The 26,049-nt window shown below is 35.1% G+C and overlaps 3 protein-coding genes across 9 annotated transcripts; 1 reads left to right on the forward strand and 2 right to left on the reverse strand.

Moving 5' to 3' along the window:
• The first annotated feature begins 1,852 nt into the window (after positions 1–1,852).
• LOC109180408 (inositol hexakisphosphate and diphosphoinositol-pentakisphosphate kinase 1-like) lies at positions 1,853–14,870 on the forward strand. Of its 4 annotated transcripts, none has more exons than XM_019329955.1 (31): positions 1,853–2,180; positions 2,429–2,642; positions 2,788–2,847; positions 3,063–3,109; positions 3,348–3,431; positions 3,974–4,037; positions 4,426–4,579; positions 5,150–5,220; positions 5,735–5,839; positions 6,163–6,255; positions 6,452–6,526; positions 7,404–7,489; positions 8,019–8,222; positions 8,318–8,417; positions 8,501–8,571; positions 8,748–8,829; positions 8,996–9,154; positions 9,300–9,342; positions 9,604–9,686; positions 9,873–9,935; positions 10,641–10,715; positions 11,264–11,389; positions 11,570–11,811; positions 12,022–12,066; positions 12,599–12,665; positions 12,939–13,010; positions 13,102–13,397; positions 13,524–13,581; positions 13,804–13,971; positions 14,122–14,196; positions 14,303–14,870. In XM_019329955.1, exons 2-31 carry the CDS (start codon positions 2,562–2,564, stop codon positions 14,600–14,602), a joined length of 3,249 nt encoding a protein of 1,082 aa, XP_019185500.1. In that variant the 5' UTR covers positions 1,853–2,180; positions 2,429–2,561; the 3' UTR covers positions 14,603–14,870. The 4 variants fall into 4 exon arrangements, with proteins under 4 accessions (XP_019185500.1, XP_019185501.1, XP_019185502.1 ...); XM_019329956.1 differs by having other exon boundaries at positions 2,429–2,624; XM_019329957.1 differs by having other exon boundaries at positions 1,855–2,180; positions 14,339–14,870.
• Positions 14,871–15,203: 333 nt separating this feature from the next.
• LOC109180411 (hypersensitive-induced response protein 2) lies at positions 15,204–18,004 on the reverse strand. 4 transcript variants are annotated; one of them, XM_019329963.1, is made up of 7 exons: positions 17,878–18,004; positions 16,945–17,142; positions 16,505–16,625; positions 16,147–16,238; positions 15,957–16,053; positions 15,553–15,761; positions 15,219–15,384 (listed from the first exon to the last, which is right to left on the reverse strand). In XM_019329963.1, the coding sequence occupies exons 2-7, from the start codon at positions 17,131–17,133 to the stop codon at positions 15,379–15,381; spliced, it is 714 nt and encodes a 237-aa protein (XP_019185508.1). In that variant the 5' UTR covers positions 17,134–17,142; positions 17,878–18,004; the 3' UTR covers positions 15,219–15,378. The 4 variants fall into 4 exon arrangements, with proteins under 4 accessions (XP_019185505.1, XP_019185506.1, XP_019185507.1 ...); XM_019329960.1 differs by having other exon boundaries at positions 15,204–15,761; XM_019329961.1 differs by lacking the exon at positions 17,878–18,004 and adding an exon at positions 17,772–17,854 and having other exon boundaries at positions 15,204–15,761.
• Positions 18,005–20,742: 2,738 nt separating this feature from the next.
• LOC109180412 (mitochondrial outer membrane protein porin of 34 kDa-like) lies at positions 20,743–23,817 on the reverse strand. Its single transcript, XM_019329965.1, has 6 exons — positions 23,610–23,817; positions 23,329–23,396; positions 22,688–22,798; positions 21,989–22,075; positions 21,650–21,858; positions 20,743–21,454 (listed from the first exon to the last, which is right to left on the reverse strand). Exons 1-6 carry the CDS (start codon positions 23,656–23,658, stop codon positions 21,148–21,150), a joined length of 831 nt encoding a protein of 276 aa, XP_019185510.1. The 5' UTR covers positions 23,659–23,817; the 3' UTR covers positions 20,743–21,147.
• Between the last annotated feature and the right edge of the window lie 2,232 nt (positions 23,818–26,049).

Consider the following 26,049-nt stretch of genomic DNA (forward strand, 5'->3'; position numbering starts at 1 on the left):
ATATTGGAGGGGTTTCTTCCATATGTTCTCTGTAGTAGCAGTGGTCTCATCTTCATGCTTCATATTGGAGGGGTTTCTTCCATATGTTCTCTGTAGTAGCAGTGGTCTCATCTTCATGCTTCATATTGGAGGGGTTTCTTCCATATGTTCTCTGTAGTAGCAGTGGTCTCCTCTTCATGCTTGTTATGGATGGAAATGCCAGCTATCTAGTACAGTCCTTGACGTGAAATGTGCGGCAAGCAACAATTAGAACATTGAATCATTGTTACCATTTTCAGCTGGGTTGGAAGGCTACTTACCAACCGTAGTTTGAAGTCCAAAAGAGTGGCTTCAAGCTTGTAGAAGATGGTCAACTTTTCAATTTTCTTACAAAATTTGATATGATTTCCACCCTGTCATGTGCATGAGAAAGCATCTATACTATACAATTCAACATCCCCTAAAAGGATCTTATATATAGTGGTGGAAATCTCATTCTTTTTTCAATGTAGGACAAATGCTACTTTTAAGTATTTCTACATTCATTTTTCAACTCAAATGAGTTTACTTTGAAAATCAATTTCTCATTCACTGATTATCCGTTTTGAGCGTTCAATCTCTTCGTCTCATTACGAAGAACCCAATCCAAATTGAAAGTAGACTCTACATATATTTGTACCACAAAATAACCACTTACAATGCCACTTTTACTATTTTTTTAAACATTTTTAATTTACCAATTTCCTTTTTTCCACTTTTCTTGTACTCTAAAAAGTTTATTGCTGAGACAGCTTTTGTTATACAAACGTGATAAATGAGATAATTACTACAAATAATTTTGAGACAAAAAAGTACCCAATATAGGCTTATTAGTTTGTTAATTAATTACGGAGTATAACATATTGTCACTATTTTATTCTATTGACAAATATTAAAACAAAAAGAAAAAGAGATATGAGGATAATGGTTCGTTAAATTAGTATATCCTGTGATTTAACAAACATGTGCACTGACGCATGATGACAAGACTAGCACTCACCTTGTCCACCTTTACATCAGCTTTATGCTAATTGGTGCCCTTAACAAAAGCTTCATCATAATATTGGCCTATTGGCCTATTGGGCACGGACAGAGACCCCCATAACTACTTCCTGGAGCCTAAAGTTTGCAACTGGGAGTGTACAACCAAAAAAATCCCCACCCTTTCTAAATCCCAATTATCCTATAGTATACCCGTCAATTATTTGACCAACTCAACTAAAATTGTTTCAAATTAATCATTTTTTAAAAGATAAAAAATATTAAGTTAAACTAATAAAACTAGTGGCTAAATATACAAGGTACACATAATGATTCTATTCGGTAACATAATTAATTTATCAGCTAATTTTGACTTATTTGACCATTATTAGATGTTTGACATAGGTAAACATTCAATATAAATATTTGATTAATTAGCTTTTTGTAACTGTTTATTGTTCTAAAATGTTATAATTCAAAAAACTGTTAAAAATAATTTTTTAAAAAAGTAATTTTACATGTAATTCGCTATCAACTAACAGTTAATTTATCAAACATCTTTCTACAATTAATTAATCACTAAACCAATCAATTAGGCTATTTACCAAACAGCCCAATATGTAAGTTATTGTCACATAAATTGATCAATAGAGACTTCATGTAAATTGTCTGTAATCATCATTAGCCATAAGATAATATAACTTACCTCTATATTCTCTCTTCCTCCTCATATATAGATACCTATCAATTATTTGTAATAAATGACTTTCACTATCTATATTTAATACTTGATAGAATAGTTTCATTTATTTATTTCCTAACTTTTCAACCTCCTATGATGTCTAGCTACAAAAATTTTCTGAGTTGGATCAACCCCTTTTTATCCCTTTTATAGGAGAGAACCTGAATCTACCTTTTTCGTATTAAAATGCATATTCCAGAATCCAAAATTCTATCCACAACCACAAATGGCCCGCGAGCAATAGCCGGCATCCCTCCCTGTGTGCTTTGCAAATAACAGCTAAAAGCCCGCCCGCGACCTTTCCCCAGTCTTCTTTTGTTTTAATTTTTCTTTTTTCTGCTTGCTCCTGTTTCTCGTGACGACGTGACTCACTCCAGACTTCCGTCTTGGGGAAAGAGCTTTGGACTTTGGAGACTTGCGGAAAACGTCGGCGTCTTGGGTTATAATTTTTTTTTTTTTTTTTTTTTAAAGTTTCTTATTTATCGCTTAATCCTTTTTCTTGTATTGTATGCGCGGTATTGGTGCATCTCAGTATCTCTGGTTAACGATTTCTAGTGTTATTTCGTCGTATTTTCTTTCCGTTTTCTTTTTGTCTTTCTCATTTTAGCGCGCACACACATACACACCTATATATATTTATACACACGCGCTTTGCATAAGCTCACCTGTTTCTGTGTTTTTGAGCAGTTGAGCGGAGCGGAAAGGAGGGAGAAAATTAAAGCCGTTTCAACTCATTCCGATATACGTATAGGCGATAGAGATATACATAGATAAATAGATATTCATAGGTTTAGATATCCAGAGAGGGAGAGAGGGAGAAATGGAGGCGGAGGATAATGTGGTGAAGAAGATAACGATTGGAGTATGTGTAATGGAAAAGAAGGTGAAATGCGGCTCCGAGGTTCTGTACTTTTTGTTCTCAATTCGTATTAACGAACTCTTTTTGCAGAGCATGCACCAAGATTGTACTTCATTCTATTCTGATTTCGTCGCGTATCGGTCGGTAACTGAGTCGGTGATGCTTCCTTTTTTTGAACTGATTTCAGGTGTTTTCCGCGCCTATGGGGCAGATTCTGGACAGATTACAGTCATTCGGCGAATTTGAGGTCTTCATTCTCCATCCACGACTTTTCCGAGCTTAATCGTTTCGATAAAGCAGACGCGAAATTATTTGCTCTTGCGAGATTTTAGAAAATTAAAAATAGTACACTGAATAGAGTCGTTGTCAACTTATGTTTTCTTATTTATTTTAGATTTCAGATATAGAGTAGATTGGCGGTGTTTTTAAAGCTATACTATATTACTTTTACAATGCTTGTAGGTTGTACATTTTGGTGACAAGGTTATCCTTGAGGATCCGATTGAAAGGTATGGTTTACTTACCGATCTAATATAGCTTTGATTGATTCTTAGTATGCTGTTGCTGGATGTTTACTTTTGCATATGGATAGTCTTCTACTTATGCAGTTGTGCTAAGTTTAATACCTTTCTATCAGGATTATTGTATTCCTAAATCAGTCATTGCTACTATATTCACTTATGCAGCATAACCGGCTTCAAACATTAATGCATTATTGCTAACTTTGTAAACTGTTTTTCATTGCAGCTGGCCAATATGCGATTGCTTGATTGCTTTCTATTCTTCTGGGTATCCTTTGAAGAAGGCTGAGTCATATGCTAAATGGAGAAAGTATAAGTTCTTTTGCACTGCTTTATTTTACTGCTCTGTTGTATTTGGATGTGTAGGCACTTTGTGTAATTGTGTTGCTGCCCTATTGTACTTTGATAAATGGAATATGCTTATATGATGCATGTAGATGAGAGAGGTATACCAGTTGGTATGATTAAATTATATATTCCCATTCTCAAACAAAAGAAGATCAAATAAAAGAGTTGGAAAATAAGAACTTCATTTTGTTGAAGATAAGACTATAGAAGTGAAACTCTTACTTCACAAGAGTTGGATATTTAAGCTATTAAGTCAACATGTAACCATTAGATGTAACTTAGGGTGTTATTATATTTAAATCTTTTTCCTGTTTCCTCTGATGTTCATAGGATATAGACCCATGTGCTTTGTACTATGCATTCTAAAACAACTAGATTTAGGTGATAAAATATCACTTAGGTGCAGTTAAGCTCATATTTATATTCACAATCTTAATATGTAGGTATGTTTTTGCATTTTGAAAGCATGTTTGCTTATATTACTGTATTGACTCATTAATTCAGGCCTTTCCTTGTAAATGAGCTGGAGCCACAACACCTTCTACATGATAGGAGGAAAGTCTATGAGGTGCAGACAGGATTACTTTCTTTTCTATTTAGACTATCTGAAAACTTAAGAATCAAATGACGATGTTTTGGTGCTTTTTGGCTTCTCCTAAACCTTTTTCTTTATGGTGGCTGTTTATGTCTCCATTTTAGTTAGGACTCCTGCAAGTCCACCCTTTTGTTCCCTTCCAACATGTTGGGGGCACCTTCTAGGGATTTGTGTACTTGTTTGGGGAATGGGATTAGGTTCCTCTAAGTTAGCTTCAAACTAATAAAAAATGTTTTTCTTTTGCCTTTTCATTTCCAGGATAAATAGCTGTAAACATGGATAAACTTTAGAGAATAGGTCCCCTCCCCCTGAAGGTTGTTTCATGCTTCCTCTTCCTTTAAAATCTTTTGTGGTATTTCAGCGGCTTGAGATGTTTGGAATTCCTGTTCCAAGATATGCTTGTGTTAATAGAGAAGTCCGCTATCAAGAGCTGGATTATTTTATTGAGGAGGAAGACTTTGTTGAAGTTCATGGGAATCGCTTCTGGAAACCTTTTGTGGAGAAACCTGTTGATGGTAATTTCCATATATCTTTCTAGATTACTGAAGACAAATTGTTGTTCACAGAGCTTGTTATTTGAATTTTAAAGGTTGGTAGTGTTGTGGCGTAGCACCATTGGTCAACTTTCTTTTTTTCTTCGGATAATTAATGACTTCAAAAATAAAAAGAGGACACTAAGCTGGTGCTTACAAATGATTGACAGAAAGCAAACTTCTCTTAGAGCTCACTTGTTGAGTACTAGACGTCTAGACTATTAGAGTATTAGGTGCTTACAAATGATTTACAGAAAATGTTCATTTTTAGTGAACTAGTTGTTCATATTGTGTGCATTGATAGTTCATTTTCGAATTTTTTCACTTTGGATGTACTAAATGTTCATATTCAATGTTGTTCAAATTAGATAAAAATTGAGTATTCACAAGTCGTGCGACATGGTGCACCATAAATATAATTTCCTTTCTTATATACTTTAAAAGTACTCCTCAAGTCAAAGCCATATAATGTTGAGTTTCATTCCATGTGTGATCTTCTTGTCATAGCTTTTCATCAACATGCATACTCATATTCTTTTTGTTTTTGGGCAGGTGATGACCATAGCATAATGATATACTACCCCAGTTCAGCAGGGGGAGGAATGAAGGAATTGTTCCGGAAGGTGAGAACATAGTGCATTAGTGCATTACCATATGCAATTAAGACTGAGTGTTCTTGATGGTTCATGTATCACTTCTAATGTGCTAATGTATTATTAGATGTTTATTAACAAGGCATTGTATTAGGCTGGAGCTCGAATTTCGAAAGTCTGTTTTTACCAGTCAACAAAGTTTTAAGCTTGTACTTTCCATTACATTGGATTCTATTCCTTGGATAATATATAATGTTAGCTACCAGTTCAAATGACTAGATGAGCTCTGTTTATGAAGTATTGCAATTGGCCTACTTAGATGAATGTTGGTGTGAGGTGTGAAGTATTTATTTGGGCACTGAGAATATGGATGTTAAAACTTTTAATATAGGGATTGGTTCAGAGTTTGGTTTGTCTTTACACATACCATCTTTTACCTACAGGGATTTTATTTGAGCCTAGGCCTTAATTTGACTAACAGTATTGTCAATGATTGGGTAGTGTCTACAGTCATTTTCATGTGTTTGGACTATATCTCTTTCAGGTTGGAAATCGCTCTAGTGAGTTTCATCCAGAGGTTAGAAGAGTCAGGCGTGAAGGGTCCTACATATATGAGGAATTCATGCCAACAGGGGGAACAGATGTGAAGGTGCTAAATTTATTTTTCTGTATCTACTAGACCAGTGAGCTTTATAAAGTTCTATACTAGAAAAATCATGCTACATTCATGTATAGGAGCTACCTGTTTTCTATTGAATGACATGCAATTGTGAAAATTCATGCCATTGCAAGAGACTAAACTTTCTAAATTATATTCTCTTTACTAATAGCGTTTATTTATTTTTGGTTCACTTTTCCATATGCTCTGTCGCCTAATAGAAGACATTTAAGCAGGCTGTCCTTTCCATTTGTATATACTCTCCTACATCCTTTGCATAGAATTATCATGTTTTAGTGTGTCATTTTATATAGGTATACACTGTTGGCCCTGATTATGCACATGCAGAAGCAAGAAAGTCTCCTGTTGTTGATGGTGTTGTAATGAGAAATCCTGATGGAAAAGAGGTGATTGTTTTCTTTGCAGTTGCCATTTTTAATGGCGAACAACCAGTTGTTATAAACTAGTATGTTGCCTTCATTTGACGTGTTACAGAAGTCTTTAGTAGTTCACATGCATCCATGAAACAGCAATGGGGTGATGGGCAGACAGACTACTGGCTTTTAGTTAGGAAGTATCTGAGAGGTATTGGTTTGTTTGCAGGTCAGATATCCTGTTCTACTTACCCCCACAGAGAAGCAGATGGCCAGAGAAGTTTGCATGGCCTTCAGGCAATCCGTAAGTCACTTGTATACTTGCAAACCGTTGAGATCTTCACTTTTTGTGAATTAATTCTTATTGAGTTTTAGGAGGTGTACTATATTAATCAAATTCTAAGTAAATTTTGATCACCTCCAACTGAATGTGCTGAGAAACAGAAGCTGATATTTATTTGATAAATGATAAATTCATATATATATTTTTTAATAAACCCTCCCACGAGAGGAAAATTTGATCCTGGTTTTACAGGAAATAGTTTGATCAACTTTTCGTTAGCTGTGATGTCTTATTCTTTAGGGATAATTTCCCTTTTTTTTTTTTGGTTTGTCTCATTAAATTAGGGAAGACATATATGTGCATATATGGAAAAGTTTTCCAAAATGTGCATGTTTTGAAACCTGGACAAAATGTGTAAAGTGTCTTTGTTAAATGTGTTTATTGGATAGTCACATTTACCTTATGCGTTTAAATCATTTTTTAAAATTCACGAAAATTAATTTTGTGGAATTTTAAGAAATTAAATTTATAATAAATGCATTATGTTTATGCTTGTATACCAATTTTTTTCCCATGAAAAATAAGAGAAATACACCGTATGCCATATTTTAAAAAAATAAAACGCATAAACAAAACGAGTTTATGCCTTTTTATTCCCGCCCAAAGCTACTAACGTAGTTTTGTTTAGTTTTAGGAATGAAATGCATTTTATATAAAAGAAACATAACAAGCGAATTATTAGGGAACAAAAGGAAACAAAATCAACCTTCATAAGTCTACTCATTCCAGCAAACTTGTTCAAAATTCAGTTGCCATGTAGATGATTTTGCTTTTAAGGTAATTTTTTGAATTTTTGTATTTTTTGTTCTTGTTTTTCTTATTCAAATGATTTTTTCAGGTTTGTGGCTTTGATCTATTGCGTTGCGAGGGGCGTTCCTATGTTTGTGATGTGAATGGGTGGAGTTTTGTGAAGAATTCCTACAAGTAATTCTTTAGCAAGATTTCTTCTTCTTCTTCTCTCTCTCTCTCTCTCTCTCTCTTTTAATACTTTGTATACACCTAGAGTCCTAGACCTCCCTTTGTGTCATTAGAAAAAACAAGCTGTTTAGTCCCTAGTTTGGATCAAATATCTTTAATCTGTCAGAATTTTCACTATATATTTAGCTTATGGCACTGTGCCTTATACCCACCTGCTACACAAAAAATAAAAAATAAACATAGAAGGAAACCACTCGAGCAAGAGAGAAAGGAGTGATTATATGTGGTGGATATAAAAAGGATTTGGACCCCTGGTAATCTGGTTTTCACTTGGTCATTCTTGATTCAGCAAACTCATGTAAAGTGGAAGGCGTGTTGATAGCAATGGAATTCTTGTATGCTTTTTGTGTTTGTTCAAATATGCATGGTTATTGGTTAATGCTTGTGCTCTCTACTATCTACCCCTTCTGAATTTTGTTTGTTTAATTGGTATTTATTTGTTTAGAAATCTTTAAGGAATTACTGCTGACTGCAGATACTATGATGATGCTGCTTGCGTGTTGAGGAAGATGTTTCTAGATGCCAAAGCCCCACATCTTTCCTCAACTATTCCTCCTACGTTACCATGGAAGGTCAATGAACCAGTTCAGCCTTCTGAGGTCCTAACACGCCAAGGAAGTGGGCTTGGCACGTTTGGGCAATCTGAAGAGCTACGCTGTGTAATTGCTGTAATTAGACAGTAAGAAGACAGATTTTACTGTTTCTTAGTTTGCTATTCCTAGGAAAAAGTTGTTTGTTAGCTTACATAGTACATACTGTTCTGAATTGGTCCAGTGGTGATAGAACTGCGAAACAGAAAGTAAAGTTGAAAGTTACTGAGGAAAAGCTGTTGAATTTGATGTTAAAATACAATGGGGGAAGACCAAGATCTGAGGTCTTTTTCTGCTCTTCATTTTTCTACTTATTTTGTTTGTTCATTCTCAATGTTGTCCAAGCATGATTTTTATTCTTTTGCAGACAAAACTTAAAAGTGCTGTTCAATTGCAAGATCTCTTGGATGCAACAAGAGCTTTGGTACCACGAACTAGGTAAACTCTTGCTATAATTTCTCTTATATATCTATATTCACTAATTCTTTTTATTAATATACATTGTCTATGGTGATACTGTTCATGGAGAGAGAATCCAAAGCTGAAAAATATTTTTCTTAACAGAATTGATCTCCTAGATCAATCTGAACTGATTACATATTCTTGTTCTATAGACCTGGTCGAGAAAGTGATAGTGAAGCAGAAGACCTTGAACATGCTGAAAAGCTTCGTCAAGTTAAAGCAGTTCTTGAGGAGGTCTATATGATAAATCTTCCTATTTTACAATCTATAATGATCTTGAGAGCTTTCTTGAATCCATGAATTACATTGTGTCTGCAGCTAATGTGGCAAATCTTAGTGTTATTTCTTGTTTCTTTCCGAAACCTTAGTTCATTGTTAATAGTTGAGAATTTGTTTCCAGGGAGGACATTTTTCTGGTATTTATAGAAAAGTTCAACTGAAACCACTCAAGTGGGTTAAAGTTGCAAAACCTAATGGTGAAGGTGAAGAAGAAAGACCTGTTGAAGCTCTTATGGTTCTCAAATATGGCGGTGTTCTCACTCATGCTGGTAGAAAGCAGGTGCTTGATTAAGTTCAAAATCATTTGATACAGTTTTTGCTTGTGGTCATGATTGATTTTTACATTGGCTATAACTTCTCTGTTTGTTAAGGTGGGCATATACTTGCTAACCCTTCCACTATGTGTTTCTCAAATTCTTTTGCAGGCCGAAGAGCTCGGCAGATATTTTAGGAATAATGTGTATCCAGGTTACAATTTGACCTAATTCTCTCTCTTCTTACCAGAGAATGATGCCATGTTTAACAACTGAACATGTCATTATTCCATATTTAACTTGTTTAACAATATACTCTCGCTTTTTATTTATTTATTTTTTCATTTAAAATATAGCTTCAATATCCAGAGAAATACCTGCTCCCTTTTATTGTTTATTTTTCTCTGTTTGATTTCCATTGATGTGTTTTCTGGGTGAAGCTTCTGCAATCCATTACTTTTGTTTTGAAATTCAGGTGAAGGTACAGGCCTTCTTCGTCTCCATAGTACGTATCGCCATGATCTTAAAATATACAGTTCAGATGAAGGTCGAGTACAGGTGCACTTTATATCTCTGGATGATTAACCTATAAGTTCTTTCCTGCTTGACCTTGAATTTTGATGCATTTGGATTTGGTTGGCACTTCTTATTTCCTTGCTCCCTTACATGTCTTTTGATTGTTCTAATAACATTTACTTTCTTGTCTTCGATTATGAATGTTGCCTTCTACATGGTCTGTCATAGATGTCAGCGGCTGCATTTGCTAAAGGTCTTCTGGACTTGGAAGGACAATTAACACCTATACTGGTATGTTGTTGTTGTTGTTGTTGTTTTTTTTTAAAAATAAAATAAAATAAAATAAAAAACCAGACATTTTATTAAGCATCAAGCAAATACAAAGAAAGAGACTGGACCAAACCAAAGTCTTAAAATAAACGGGAACAAACCTGCTATATAACCATCAAAACCTGTACCTAAACTCGAAGTGACCATGCCTCCTCTCCCGGCCACCACGTGCCCGTGCTCCACTGTGCCCCCTAGTGCGCTCAAACTGCTCAACATAGCCCTCATCATCAAAATCTTCATCATAGTCTGAAAATCCAAAGCTCGGCTCATAATCCGAGTCCGAACTCGGGTCTGCTGAATGTAGCTCCGAGGTGATCCTCGGACTGAGTAAGCCCTCCAAGTCCCTCGACCCTAGTAGACTAGTCGCAGTAGACCTCAACAATGCCAACTGATCCGGTGTGCTCATATCCGAGGTATGACAAAATTCCCATGTCTTATTCGACGGAATAGACACGGTATCCATATTAGTTCTACACAAGTGAAATGCCTTAGCATTTGGATTTAAAGCCTTAGACTCAATTCTGCTAGCTTGGCCCAATTTATTTATCCTAGGCCCACTAGGAATCAAGCTTGATCTGAATGGTGTTTCTTTTGTACTTTGTGTTTGTTTATATCTGTGTGTAAATGAGACTATTCATTCTTTTGCCTGTGTTTCCCTTTATAAAGGTGTCCCTGGTTAGCAAGGATTCTTCTATGTTGGATGGACTTGACAATGCTAGTATTGAGATGGAAGAAGCAAAGGTTTCTCTTACCTTGGCACTTGTGCTATCCATATTTTCTTAAAAAAAGTTAAAATTGTATGTATATATTCACATTTGACTTAAACTCCATTTAGTGCAAGTTACTGTCAATTCACAATATGGTTAAAGAAAAGTAGTTGGCAAATAGAAAATATGCGTTTGATATAATGAATTGAGTGCCACGTAGTATGCATTATACTATTATAGTCAATTAATTCTAGGTTCACAATGGACATTCTTGAAATTTCACAGAATGCTCTATAGAGGTAAGCTAGTTCTTGATTGATGATATTCATATTATACTAGTATAGTAATATGTATTGATAATAATGATTATGCTGCCGTAATTGTATGGCCTGGAAATATCTCCTTCTCTGTATTGAGTCTTATGAGATGCAGAAGCTACATACTGTTCATAATTCATATCAGCTCATGTATGACACATAATATATAGATAAATAAGTTTCATTTCTGGATCTCATTGACTCCGGAATTGCGATATTTTGCTTTTATAATTTTAAATTGAATTTTCCTTTGTTCCCCTCTCAGGCGAGATTGAATCAGATAGTAACTTCTGGATCAAGGACCATTCACAATAATGGATCATCAGTGCAACCTTGGATGGTTGATGGGGCCGGAGTCCCTTCAAACGCACATGAACTTTTGCGTGAATTGGTAAAAGTCTAGATATGAATCTAATTTAATCAATTTTCCTGGCTGAAATGAGAACTCATTGTTCTAGAATCTTGATGGTGGTCTTGCCAATCTTTCATGCAATCTATATGAGATCTGAAATTGACTAATCTTTGTTAGTAAATATTCTAATCTTTGTTTTGAACATATATCTGTGACCAGGTGAAATTGACTAAGAAAGTGACAGAACAAGTGCAGCTTCTTGCTAAGGATGAAGATGAAGAACTTGCTGAAACAAGCTCTTATGATGTGATTCCACCATATGATCAAGCGAAGGCACTTGGTAAAACAAATATAGATGTTGATCGGATTGCTGCTGGTTTACCTTGTGGTAGTGAGGGGTTCCTTCTCATGTATGCAAGGTGGAGGAAACTTGAAAGAGACTTATATAATGCACGCAAGGAGTAAGTCTTACTTTACCTGACTATTGTGGCTTGTTCAGGCTTTCAAGATTCTACTTAATTCATGAAGTTTTTTTGCATCCACTTTCACTGCCCAAGGCTTGACATTGCATAATGTGCAATTGGTTGAGATGTTGATTTCAAAGATCAGTTGTGTTGGCAGTGGACAGCATTATTGAGATTTTTCCCTAATGCTGTGTATTTCAATTACAGACGATTTGATATTACCCAAATTCCAGATGTTTATGACTCCTCCAAGTAAGTTATCTAGCACCAGTTTAGTCTCTTTCTTCATGTGGAACAAGTATTCTGCATACACCAAGGTTGCTTTACCTTACTTTTAGAGGGTACTAATGATATGCATGGCATCTATGACTTTGGAGGTGATTTTTATATGCATCTCCTTCTCTCATTTCCCCCTTTTCTTTTGCCTGGCTGCTCTACCTTGCCACCTTGGGTGAGCAAATCAATTGCACTGCTCGAATAGACATGCATTTGAAGAGTGTATCCAACCCTTCCGGATTTAGATGTGATTTCCTGAATCTTGCTACCTTATGCAATTATTTCAGAGGGAAGTTTTTCTTCTTAAAAAAGTTTCCCATCATTGATCAGTGACAAAACTTTCAAGACTTCTCTTTCATTTCTCTGTCAAAGACGTTTAGATACGGAGTACCTTTTATTGAAGATGCTGGAATTCCTACATTATGACTGTGTTTGCTTCTAAGTCTTAACGTGTCCTCCGTTTTTTTCTCTCTTTTTTTTATTATTATTATTTATTTATTTTTAACAGGTATGATCTTTTGCATAATTCACATCTAAATCTGGAAGGGTTGGATGAACTCTTCAATGTTGCACAGGTACGAATATAATCAATATCTAACATGAGTTACTTCTTATGTAAATGAAAGAGAGATAAAAGTGATAGCTGACACATGCTCAAAGCATTTTTCTCTACAAATTTCTTTCTATCAATCAAACTACAAATATGGCAAACCAATGTTTAACAGTTTATATAGGCTATGCTTCCTGTCTCCAGATTCTGTGCATTTGTATATGTGAGGACCAGCAGTGTCGTCAGAACAGTTGTTGTGGTTCTGTATGATTTTATGATTCTACTTCTTGTTTTTCAGTTACTTGCAGATGGGGTAATTCCTAATGAGTATGGAATTAATCCAAAGCAGAAGCTAAAAATTGGATCAAAGGTAAAGATTGCCCGTGCCTGTTAAAATTAATTGTTCTTTTTTGCATCCTAACCCCTGCATAACATACACTTTTCTATGTATGGAATGTTAGATTGCTCGGCGCTTGTTGGGTAAAATTTTGATTGATTTGAGGAATACAACTGAAGAGGCTGCCAGTGTTGCTGAGTTGAAGAATAATCAAGAACAGCAGTTAACAGTTAGCAAGAATGGGAAAGAAGAGACAGAGCATCATCTCAAGCCTCATGCAAGGTCAAAGGAAGAGACAGAGTATCATCTCAAGCCTCATGCAAGGACTGAAGAACCTAGAAGAACGAGCTTCACTAGTGAAAAATCAGTGGATCAGGATGATGATGATGACAAGGAGACCAAGTACCGTTTGGATCCAAAGTATGACAATCCTATGGTTACCTTCTGTTGGCTAAGTAATCTGCAAAGATTTATCTTTTCTGATAAGGAAAGTGAAGATGGAATACCTTTATTATACATAATTTCTTAAATTTTCTATTCTTTCAGATATGCAAATGTGAAGACTCCAGAACGGCATGTCCGGACACGGCTATACTTTACATCAGTGAGTACTTTATTTAGGCCTATTGTTTTGATCAACCAACTGTACCCACAACTACTAAAGTACTGATGCTCTTTTTTACAACCTCTCCTTTATTCTCCTCCTTCCCTCAAAGGTTTGAAATTGATTGTTCTTGATATTTGTCAATGAGAAAGTCCCAATTATTTTTGTTCCTGATTGTACCCATCCCTACAATTCATTTCTTAATTAATTTTCTCATGGCAGGAATCACATATTCATTCCTTGATGAATGTTCTGCGTTATTGTAACCTGGATGAATCTCTTCAAGGAGAGGGGAGCCTAGTTTGTGATAATGCTTTAGAACGCTTATTTAGAACAAAGGAGCTTGACTACATGAGTTACATTGTATTGAGAATGTTTGAAAACACAGAGGTTGGTATTCCATAAATCATTTTTAGAGGATTATGATTTTCAAGATATTGACATTGTCTCTGTAATATTTAGCTCATTTCCTGGGTTCTGATTGGTCAGGGAAGGGGTTAATATCTTGTGATTCTGCTTATTATCTGAATTTGTATACAGGTGAATTTAGAAGACCCTAAAAGGTTTCGCATAGAAATGACTTTCAGCCGTGGTGCAGATTTATCGCCTTTGGAGGTAATTAGTTTGCATTTTGGAGATTTCATTCAAATATTTCCATAAGAAGCAATTGACCTACTTGATTATGCCTAACCATGTAATCTTTATTGTGCCATGTATATAGCCAAAAGATGAAAGATGTTTTCCTATGAATTTGCAGAATCAAGATCCGGAGGCTACTTCATGGCATCAAGAGCACACATTGCCTATAATGGGTCCTGAAAGGCTTCAAGAATTAGGATCATATCTGACATTGGAAAAGGTTGAAAAGATGATTCGTCCTTTTGCCATGCCTGCTGAAGATTTTCCACCACCATCAGTCCCTCAAGGATTTTCAGGATACTTCTCAAAAAGTGCAGCAGTGCTAGAGCGTTTGGTAAACCTTTGGCCATTTCACAAGAATGGGAGCACCAATGGGAAATAGTTCTCAATTTTTGTAGTTTTCCTCGCCAGGGTGAAGCTCAAGGCCATTTTCTGCACACGGATGATAACTCTCATTCTTCGCTCATCATTTGTTCATATATTCATATATAGAACGTTGACAAGGGTGCGTTTATTTTGTATTGTTTCTTCCACCCACTTTGTCTGTTAAAGACTGTCAATGTAAAAGAACTACTATACCTCCTGCCCATACGTTGGTGGGCATGGTTCATGAATGATGAATGAACAGGAAATTACTTGCCCGGATGCAATTGTTGGCGATGCATCATGGATTTTGTGATGGTTTGTACTAAGTCTTTTTCTGTAGTCCCCACACCCCTCTCATTGCATCAACAGTTGCGCAAGTATGGATCTTGGTTTCTGTTCATTGCATCAACAGTTGCGCAAGTATGGATCTTGGTTTCTGTACTCGCTGAAGTTGGCTTAGTTTTCTTTTTTAATCTTAAAATAAAGAACGGCTGCACTTAGAACTAAGCTGCTCAAAAAAGTTAAGCTGTAATCAATAATTAATTAACTGATTAATGATATCCAATATCCCACAATGCATGTGTACATATTAACACGTGGATGATGGACATATGGCATACTCTAACTAAAAGTTTCAATATTAAGCACTCGAGCAATTACCTTTCGTCCAGACTAAAAACACAAATCCTAAAATCCATGGGAATATACAATAAAGAGGAAAGTAAAGGCATAGTCAGGTATATATCAAACCACAAGCTTTGAACAACTGTAAGTAGAAAGTAGCATATGAAGTTACCACAAATCCCCGTCAAACTAAGGTTTAATACTACTGGCCTGAAGAAGACCCTCCCGAATTTGTGAGGAAATGTCTTTCACAGCACCTGGACCATGTGGGATAAACACAGAAGAGGACTTTGAAGATGAGCCAATCTCCTTCATTGTGTCGAAATATTGAGTCACCAGAACCATGTCCATGATGTCTTTTGCTGTTGTCCCGGGAACATTCTCTGAGAATGCAAGGACACTGTCTCTTAGCCCATCCACAATCGCTTGGCGCTGACGTGCAATGCCAAGTCCTGACAGGTATTTTGACTCTGCTTCACCCTCAGCTTTCTTGATCTGCAGTATCTTCTCAGCTTCAGCCTTTTCATTTGCGGCAACCCTAAGCCTTGCAGCTGATGAATCCACAGATCATTAGACTAATCAAATTTGTGTGAAGCATTGACAAAAAAGATCAAGTTGATTCATATGAATGACAAATCCAAGGAACAAAAAACATCAAATGCAAGGCAGTCAAATATGTAAACATGCAAAACATAGTAGTTGCATAGTCCTAAAATTTTTGCATTCAACTTATATATAGACTTTACCAGCATTTATCTCATTCATTGCCCTCTTTACATGAATATCGGGCTCTATATCCACAATGAGGGTCTGGACAATCTCAAATCCATAGGTAGACATAGCCTGCAAAGTAAACAAAAACAAAACCTCTCAATCTAATGATGTAAGATACAAACATCAGTATATGTATGGACTCTTAGTAGCCAATATCATAACCTTCTCTAGCTCATCCTCCACTGCTTTAGCTATTTCATTCTTCTGCTCAAATGCAGCATCCAAATTCAATCTAGGCACACTGGCCCGTATGACTGCCACCATTAGTAGACAATAGTTATTTCCCAAAGGCAAGATAGTCAATATCCACATGACAATCTTATGCAAAACTAGACAGGTACAAACTGTTCATGCACTTTCTAATTCCTTAATATTGCTCAAATAAGGGAATAATGATAAGAGTGTAACATAATATATAAAAACCAATAAACTAAGAAAATGTTCATGCAAGAGAAAATTACATTAACATGTAACTAGGAGGTGACAGCTAACAATAAGGAACAACCATAGGGAATCCTACCATCAAATACATATGATTGGATCTGTGACTTTGTGTTCGAAAGCTTGTAAAATGCATCAGAAGCCTTTTCTGCCAAGGCTCGGTACTGAATGGATGCAACCACAGTCACAAAGACATTGTCCTGTAAAACCAAAACCAAAGCATCCTGAGTAATTACAAAAAAATGTGAAATGAAAGATAAGTAATCCCACCTAACACAAGGATTATCAACCTTCTGCAATTCAAAGTAAAATATCATCCAATTTTTAAAGAAGCTATGTAGAATTTCTTTCTAAAATCATACAATGGAAAAGGCAGAATGTTAATATCTCAAATCATATTTCACATTCCAGAAAAATATATAAATGTGTGTGTGTGTTTACTAGTTCCCTTATGATTGTTTAGAAAGAGAACAGAGTTCTTGATTGTGAAAAGATAATTGAAATTAAACTGATAAACACCTTTGTTTTTGTTTCACAACGAACATCAATCTGTTGCACACGCAGAGAAAGAGTACCAGCAGATTGATATCCCAAACACCAAGGAACACAATGACACCCAGGCTCCAACACATCATCAAATTTGCCAAAGTGCTCCATCACAGCCACAGTGGACTGATCTACTTGAAGACATCCAAGTGATTGACCCATTGTTCAAACCTACAAACACCATAATACATTATAATCATCTAGATTCATTCAAGATGCCATCATTGTTCTTTCACTTCTCTGATTCATAATTACACAAGCATCAATAAAACCTCCCAACAACCATGATAGCAACTTCACTGATTTAATTAAGAAAACAAGTATCAACTGTTTTCCCTCATTTTCTTTTTACATCTAATTAACCAGGCATTTTTTAACTTTTAAAAACAAAAGGAAAATGTTATTTACACCAAGCAATCATGTACATCTGAAGTTACTTTTAACAAGTGTTACAATCTTTTCCTTCATTAGATATTCATAAATTGGTGCACGTAGTATTATTATATAAAACATACACAACAACAGATCAACAAACTATGAAAAACAGAAAGATCTACTGAAACTCAAGGAAGGTAACACATTACACACACGTCGAGTGCTTAGAAAATTCAAGGAGAGAACATAATAATGGAATAGCAATCATAATCCAAGCATAACCTAATTCACCGAACCACAATGTTCGAAGATGAACATACTAGAATTCGCTAACAAGAGAAAGAAAATACAAAATAAAATTGGCAGGAAAACACCAGGCGTTCCAATTCTCAAGCGTAAGCGAAACATCACAGTAAAAAGCTCACCAAATCAACAGGGAAATTCCAAAAGAAAATCACAATGATACATCAAACGAGTAGGATTCATAATCATAAAAATATGCAACAACGTAGCTGAGGTTCAAGAGATCACCTTCGAAGAAAAGACAGCAACGAGGGAGTTAGAAATTTCCGGCAACTTTCCTGGCGGTAAAGTAGGGTACAATTAGAATTTACAGAGTATTTATACGCGGGTAGGAATTAGAATACCATACCACGAGCTGTTAACAAACCAGCGGACTCCACTTATGGCAAAGGTGTGATATCAATCGTGAATCGTTAAGCTTGGGGGACACGTGGCATTATTCTCTATTCTCATCAAATTTCGAAGACAATGGTCATCTCAATTCTCTAGTGGAATGAGACCAATTTTAGTACTTCTATTTTAATTTTTAAAAAATGCTATTTATACATACTTTTATTACTATTTTTAAAATTTTTTAATGTAGAGGATGTGATATATAATATATTTATATATGTGCTATAATTAATTATATTCATTAATATTTATTTTATTAAAATTATATATATATATATATATATATATATATATATTATTTGTGTATATATATCAGTGTGGGTGTTAGCTTAAGTATTATAAATAACTAGTTATATAATTGTAATAAAATGATGATTAAATATAGAAAAAAGATATAATATGTGTAAGTGTATAGTAAAATTGATTTTTTTTTTTTTTGAAATAGTAAAATTGATGGATTTATTAAATAATAACGGTGTTATAATGATTGTAAGAGTGATTTTATTAAATAAAAATAAAATGTACAATATTTAAAGCATAGTATATACTTATTAGCATACAAAAAAGGAACAAAAATAAGGACATAACTTGAATTGCACATATTATATTTTTGAGCAAATATCGATTTTGGTCCTACATGTTAAAATTCATCACACCGATCATCCATCCATTTAAGTCATGTTCAAAATACTTAATTGTATTTTTGTTCTTTTCAACTTAAAGATCGCAATTTGAGTAACTTAAATATTTCAATTTGAGTATGAATAAAGGGATGTAACCCCTAAGATTGATCCCAATTCGCAATTCTCTTCCTCATAACTGCGAATTGGGATCGATATTAGGACTTAAATTTCTTTATCCATACTCAAACTGGGATCTTAATTTGAAAAGAACAAAAATATCTTAATTTCATATTTCTGCTTGTCTTAAACGAAGGAGTGACCAGAGTCATTAATTTTGGCACTAAAACAATAGTAGTGGGTGAAAATTGGCACTAAAACAATAGTCGTGCATAAAAATTGGTAAAAATTAAACATGTATCCCAAAACTCTCATTTTACTAATATTCGTGGGACTAAAATTGGTATTTGCTCTCATATTTTTATATTAGATTAGAAGATAGATTAGATCCTTCCAAAAAAAAAAAGAAGATAAATTAGATGAGATGATAGTGAGACAAATAAAATTTCAACATAAAATAAAAATAAATTTTGACTAAGAAAACCCAAAGTCAATTTAAGAAAAAAAAAAAAAAAAAAAAAAATATATATATATATATATATATATATATATATCAATCTCAACAGAGCATACGGAAAGTTTAGTAAAGAAACCTGAAATCCGGTACGAAAATGGGCAGAAGTTTCCATGTAATTTCCCAGTGATTTGATTTCTCCTTTCCCAATGGGGTCGATAACCCTTTGCCGAAGTTCCTGTATAATTTACGGAGAATCAAATTGCAAGTTCTTCGTGAAAAATGGCGCTTAGCTTAATAATCTTGGAAGTTGCTGAGGAATAACGCATAAATAAATACTCTCTATCTATCTATAATCTATATATACGTTATATGTTTGTGCACACTCAATATGCAAGAACGAACTCAACACAGCAGAATAAAATACATAAGCAAGCTAAGGAAGCACTGCAAAGGTTTCCGAGAAACAGAGAGTTTATTAATTAATTTCATGGCTTCGTTCAGTAGTGAAAACGACAGCGGGAGGAAATGTAAGATCGTACCTGCGATCGCTCATCTTCTATTCACAGTATCCAACACGATGCTCATAATCTTTAGGGCCTACGTTAATCGCCAGTATTCCCTGCTGGCTTTCATATTTTTCATGTACTCTAGTTTCTTCATGTTAGACTACTTCTCCTTCGTGTACCACCGCCTGTGGCTGTCGGCGGACCAGAAATCGCAGCGGTACAAGGATATGCTGGGACTCGCGATATGGTTTTTGTTTTCGGTTATGATGTTTGGGTTGGTTCACCAGCTTGGCCCCCTTTTCTCCTTCTCGTTTGGGCTGTTTCTTTACGCCATTGTTGGCGCTGGCAGTTGCATTCTTTTCTATCTCTACATGATCTACGACGACCGTGGCGATTGTCGATATGATCACAAGAAGTTTGAGGGAAAAGTGTGCGATAATGTTTGAGTTCTGCATTTATGATATTGTATATTTACTGCATTATATATGGAATTTCACCAAAACTAAAAACAAAATTAGCATTGATTATAAAAATAAAATAAAATAAAATAAAAGTTATCTAAAGAGAGCTAAAACTCTTTTTAGTGGTTGATATCATTCGAGTTTTATGAACAAATTTTGAATTGAAATTAAAATTTTGTTGAACCTTGATTGGTGGGTTTAATCTATAAGAATAGGTATGAAAGTTATTGTTGTTGTTTGGTTGATAAGTTTGTAGAACACTACTATGTGTTTCAAATACCTCATCAAATGAAAAACTCATACCCAAATAAAATAAAGGTTTCATATTATTCATTCTCAAGCACTACTATTAGTAATCATTCTCATTCCACCCTACTACCAAACATGTTAAATACTTTTACCAAAACCCATTACCATTACCAAGTATTTGATACCCATTCCGATTCCGATTCTTATGTGTGAACCAAACACACCCTAAACTTGCATTCGGTGTATAAAAAATACATGATGTCCATAAAAGCAAAGTAGAAATCTAATTTAATTTAGTTTCTAAACCTTAACGTGCTACTTTAGAAACATTCACAATACCTGTTTCATTAAAATTTTCAAAAAGTACGACACCCTCTTCAAGGGTGAACATTTTTTTTATACAAATCTATAGATTTCCCAAGACATCCACCCATTAGAGAGGTAAGAGCACAAGGCCCCAATCACAATAACCTCTCAGGATGAACATAGACCCATCAAAAAGTTCAAAAGTGGGTCAACTAAGAATGTCAGAACATGTAACTGAATAATTGAGGCATAGGTTCTCAACAAATCACCAAGAATTATTTTTTGAAATCTTACTCCGCCAAATTAACAGCCGAAGAGGACATTGTTCTTTGAGCACGTTCATGTGACTGTATAACGTTCCTCAACCTAACTACTCCAAAACACAATTATGGCTTGAGAGCCAAGGCCAAACCAAACTTTGCCCTCTTGTCAACAGACTTTGTGTCCACTTCTCCGGATACAGTGAAAAGGGACTTGGGGCGCCACTCATGCTGAACAAGAGCACTTGCCTTTCCAAAGTTGTTAACCCTTGCCTTCACTGTCGTCAATGGATCCAACTGATGCTGGGTACCAATAGTGAGGGTATTCTCATTGGTTGAGAAACTATGGGTCACCTCAGCACCAATGGAAGTATTTGTCAATGGCTTCACATTGTGGTAGTACGAGGCACTTAGAGTGTCACCCTTATTATTCCTGACACCAATATATGATAAAGAGTCAGACCAAAGACAAGCAGAAAAGGAAAATAATTGCAACCTTTGAGTCGTAATTAAGACTCAACAAAGTTGAATTGAAGTTGCAATTTTTTTCACTGCCTGACTTATGATAAGCTACATGTTCAAAGCTAGAGACTATCCAATTATATATTTGAACAAAATAATCACTTACAAGATCAATGCAGCAATGAGGTCGGAATTTGTGAAGCTTACAGCAGCATTATATTTGGTAAAGGCTCCTGATTTTGTGTCAAAAGACACATCAGTTCCAAGTGCAAGTGCATTACTTCCCACTACACTAGAGAAGTTGATAACAGGGCTGGCTGTCAAAGCAACACCAGCGCTTATTCCAGCATAGTCATGTAAATATTGAAGTTCAAACTGTATGGCCAAGAAAATCAGGTAAGTACAAAACTGACTACACACTTAAGGCAGACATAAAAAGTGGGCACTTACAAATATTATATATTCTTTTACAAACATAATGACCAAAAATAGAATAGCTACTTACCTTTTCTGATCTTTGATCAGGAACTCTGAAGCTAAATATTGTCTTCAAACCAGGAGCAGGTTCATCAGCAGTGATAGTTGTGAAAAGCTGAAATTTGAGACACCAAACAATTAGGTGTGCTCCTAAACTAAAGCCGACCAGTAGAAGAGCATAAATTAGAAGATTGACTCTTCCAAAGTCCCTAGGGAGGGCTAGCAATGCTAGAACTCTACCATGACAAGGGATGTTAGAAAAATGATCAGCTACTCAACAGCAAAGGTAAACATTCACAGGATATAATATTGCCAGAAGATCCAAGTAGGTATGTACTGTGATCAAATAGCCATACAAAGACAAATGATAAAAAGCCTTATTAGACTACATCCGTGAACATTTTGCTTTAATTGTCAAGAAAATCTTTGCACGCAGGTTGCAGTGTCCCCCACTACCCAATTTACACAGAAGTAAGACCAATAACAACTTGCCATGCCAACCACAGTGGTGCCAGGCTGGCAGTGATTTACACATTCAAAAAAAGAAAAAGAAAAAGGAAAAGTCAAAGCACTCCACAAACAAAAAAGCTAAAAATAACTCTGATGGAAATGACTTTTAAAACAAAAAATAGAATCAATGTATCAATCCTGTCCACGATACTGATAAATAGAATATTATGCAATAGGCATGATATGAGGTGAAGTAAATGTATAAGGGGAGGCTCACATTCGAGTTTGTGTCCACTTTAATATCTGTGGTGATATTCTTGTTCTTCAACTGAATGTTAACATCACCTTGAAACAGATCTCCTTTCTTTATTCCCGATGAGGTAATAGCCTGTTAAAAAAAAAAAGATAATGAAAGAGAGAACCCCCAAATACATTAGCAAATATAAATGACTGCAGGCAATCTAAAATAGCAATCACAACTTCAAATATTTAGGAGCAATCCCTGACAATCTCAACAAATGATTTTGCAGCTGAACAACACTAATGCCACATATGACAGTAGGGTTTTATCTACATATGGATCAATCACATTTCACCCCTGAGAAGATGTACATATTTGACCAAAACAACCAGAAACACTAAACCACTATAATCACCACCTCATAAAACTACACGAGTGCTCTTCAAGCATGTCAATATACTTTAATGAAGCAAATGGTCTCATGCTGCATGGAGTAGAGAATGATTCACAATTAAACTCTCAATAATTTTGGTCAGACAAATAAACTTCATAAACTCAGTAGTTAATATTATCTGTTCAACTAGACAAAAAACAGCAACCATTCCTATGTACTTAGAAAATCTAAACTACATTAATATTTACTGCACAGATCCAACTAAAACGAAGGAGAAACTCACAACTCCAGTGGGAGAGTACGTAGTGATCGTGAACTTGTGGTCGGTCTGGTAATCCTTGTACAGAAGATCTAATTCAACAAAAATGAAAACACTCCAACATATCAGCAATCATAAACTAGAAAAGAAGAATCCATCACGGCAAAAAGAAATCGAGCTGCATGCATCTATTAATAAGCTTCAATGCACAATTCTACGCCTACGAGTCTACGACTAGAGAGAATAAGCTTCAATACACATTTCTACGCCTATGAACAGAGAGATAGAGAGAGAGAAAGAGAGACCTCGAGCTTTCTTGCCGATGTCGGTGTAAAGACCAGGCCCCTTGCCCATGCTTGAATCGGAGACCAGAGGTCGAAGGACGCAGAACACCGGAGAAGAGCTCTGAAGCTTCGGAACACTAGTGAGAGGAACAGAAGAAGTGTAGATCAGTATACAGCAAAGCCCTAATTCGGAGCTCCGTTTTGAACGGTGTAGGGGAGTTTCCTGTGTTTCTCCGAGCGCAAACGGAACCGTTGATGTGAAATTATGTGGCTTGATCCCATCCGGACCGTCGGTTATCACTCTGAGAAGCTGGAAAGAATCTTTGTTTCTAGGGCTATATATGGAATTTAACTTACACGTGAAGTATGATTTTATTTTTATTTTTTTGTCACAAAGAATACCGCAACCATTACTCGAAAGTGTATACAGAGTATTACGTAAAATAAATGATACAAGAAAGTAACTTCAATACAAGAAAATAACTTAATTTAGATTGTTATAACTGATCGATTTAAATAAATAAGACTAATAGATTATTCCGCTAAAAGTAATTGTAACCTCATTGTTATAAGTCAACAACATATTGTGATGGTCCAAGCTGAGGAAGAAAACGTTGTCGTATGAATCGTTGAGAAACAAGAAGCAGTTATGGCAGTTGTAATAATCCAATCGCAGCGTTTTGAAGGAGGCCACTGAAGTAGTTGGAATCAGACCACAGCGACATCGTTTAGACTAATAGCGGTTAGTGGTTAGGAAGTCTGATAAATGTAATAAAACAGTAGCTTTGAACTGTAATGGCTATTTGTGATGACTAATGCAACTTTTAATTTGATTCTTTACAAGGTCTTATGTAGATCTCTTATGGCCTTCCATCTGGCTGCTAAGATCAGCCATCGCAAGTTCCACTTGGTTCATTCGTGCCTCCATTGAGGGCTCTGGTATGTGGTATCAGATGTAGTGTTCCTTAGGAGTCGTTTGGTTCACGGAATGTCAGATTACCTTAGGGAATGTTAGATTGCTAGGAATATTAAATTACTGGGAATGTTAGATTACTGTGTTTGGTTAAAATTTGGATATGTAATATAATGGTTTAGGGTTATTTTTTATACACACTATAATATCCTTAACATATTTTCATATATTTTAATAAATTTAAAAATTAAAATAAATAAATAAGATAACGGTATTATATATAATTACGTGATTTTAAAATATTAACTAAAATCTTGAACTTGAGAAACAAAATTATTTTATATGCTAACATAACATAATAAAAATAAAAAATATATATAATTACAAAAATAATTATATATATATATATATATATATATATATATATATATATATAAACTAACATAACCAATGTTATCTTACATTACCTAAGATTTTGAAGGGAATCACATTCCCTTCAAAATCCTATGTGGAGGGAATGTGACATTCTTTGGGAATGTTAGATTTCCTATGATAATATGAACCAAACACCGGAATGTGAGATTTGGAATGTCACATTCCCTTGGTTATGTTATATAACCTGAACCAAACGCCCCCTTAGGGTTTAGATGTAAGAAAGAGGTGATAGAGATTAGAGAGAAGAAGAAGCTTAGAGAAGAAGAGAATCAAAGTTGCATTAGTCATCACACATAGCCATTACAGTTCAGACCTACTGTTTTATTACATTCATCAGACTTCCTAACCACTAACCGCTATTAGTATAAACGACGTCGCTGCGGTCTGATTCCAACTACTTCAACGGCCTCCTTCAAAACACTGTGTTTGGATTATTACAGCTGCCATAACTGCTTCTTGTTTCTCAGCGATTCATACGACATCGTTTCCTTCCTCGGCTTGGACCATTACACATATCAACTTGGATGTGCCCACATGGTGTATGCTTGTACTAATGTAAAATTGCACATTTAATGCGGACAAATTTTTATGTAGACCATAATAACATAATTCATACAACGTTATATGACCTATAAAAAATTTATTTTTAATATATTAAAAATAAAAATTCATTATTGATATACTGACAAAGTTTTTTATTTGTTATCAGTTGTGTAAAACATAGTCAATATAATAATGATTGCTCAAAACTTGGCCCAGTTTAGCGGAGAGTGTCGAGGTCCAAGCTCGCAAATTATGCTATGGAATCGTGTTCACCGAGAATGGTGAACACAAGGCAAAACGACGTCGTTTTTAGGCAAAAAAAAAAAATCGCGAATGTGGAGTTAACGACGCGCGTTTGATCAAATTATGAATTTTCTGTTATGAGATTATGAATTTTATGAAAATTCATAATCGCATAACAGAAAATTCATAATCTCACAATTGAAAATTCATAATCTCATAACAGAAAATTCATAATCTTATAACAGAAAATTCATAATCTCATGGTTCCAAAGTGAATGTGTAGGCATGGTTCCCAGGTGAATGTGCAGGCATGAATTCATAATTTAT

The sequence above is a fragment of the Ipomoea nil genome, unplaced genomic scaffold, assembly GCF_001879475.1.
Source record: "Ipomoea nil cultivar Tokyo-kokei standard unplaced genomic scaffold, Asagao_1.1 scaffold1026, whole genome shotgun sequence".
NCBI classification, from domain to species: Eukaryota; Viridiplantae; Streptophyta; class Magnoliopsida; order Solanales; family Convolvulaceae; genus Ipomoea; species Ipomoea nil.

Bases quoted from the DNA above. Each gene is read 5' to 3' on its own strand.
- LOC109180408 (XM_019329955.1), top strand. From the start codon at position 2,562: ATGGAGGCGGAGGATAATGTGGTGAAGAAGATAACGATTGGAGTATGT. The intron at 2,643-2,787 runs GTTCTGTACTTT...AACTGATTTCAG, and splicing joins AGGTGAAATGCGGCTCCGAG to GTGTTTTCCGCGCCTATGGG. The intron at 2,848-3,062 runs GTCTTCATTCTC...CAATGCTTGTAG, and splicing joins AGTCATTCGGCGAATTTGAG to GTTGTACATTTTGGTGACAA.
- LOC109180411 (XM_019329960.1), bottom strand. From the start codon at position 17,133: ATGGGTCAATCACTTGGATGTCTTCAAGTAGATCAGTCCACTGTGGCT. The intron at 16,054-16,146 runs GTTATGATATTG...TTTACTTTGCAG, and splicing joins TGGAGGATGAGCTAGAGAAG to GCTATGTCTACCTATGGATT. The intron at 15,762-15,956 runs GTAAAGTCTATA...TGGATTCATCAG, and splicing joins AATGAATGAGATAAATGCTG to CTGCAAGGCTTAGGGTTGCC.
- LOC109180412 (XM_019329965.1), bottom strand. From the start codon at position 23,658: ATGGGCAAGGGGCCTGGTCTTTACACCGACATCGGCAAGAAAGCTCGA. The intron at 22,799-23,328 runs GTGAGTTTCTCC...TTTTTTTAACAG, and splicing joins CGTACTCTCCCACTGGAGTT to GCTATTACCTCATCGGGAAT. The intron at 21,859-21,988 runs GTAAGTAGCTAT...TTGGCCATACAG, and splicing joins CTGATCAAAGATCAGAAAAG to TTTGAACTTCAATATTTACA.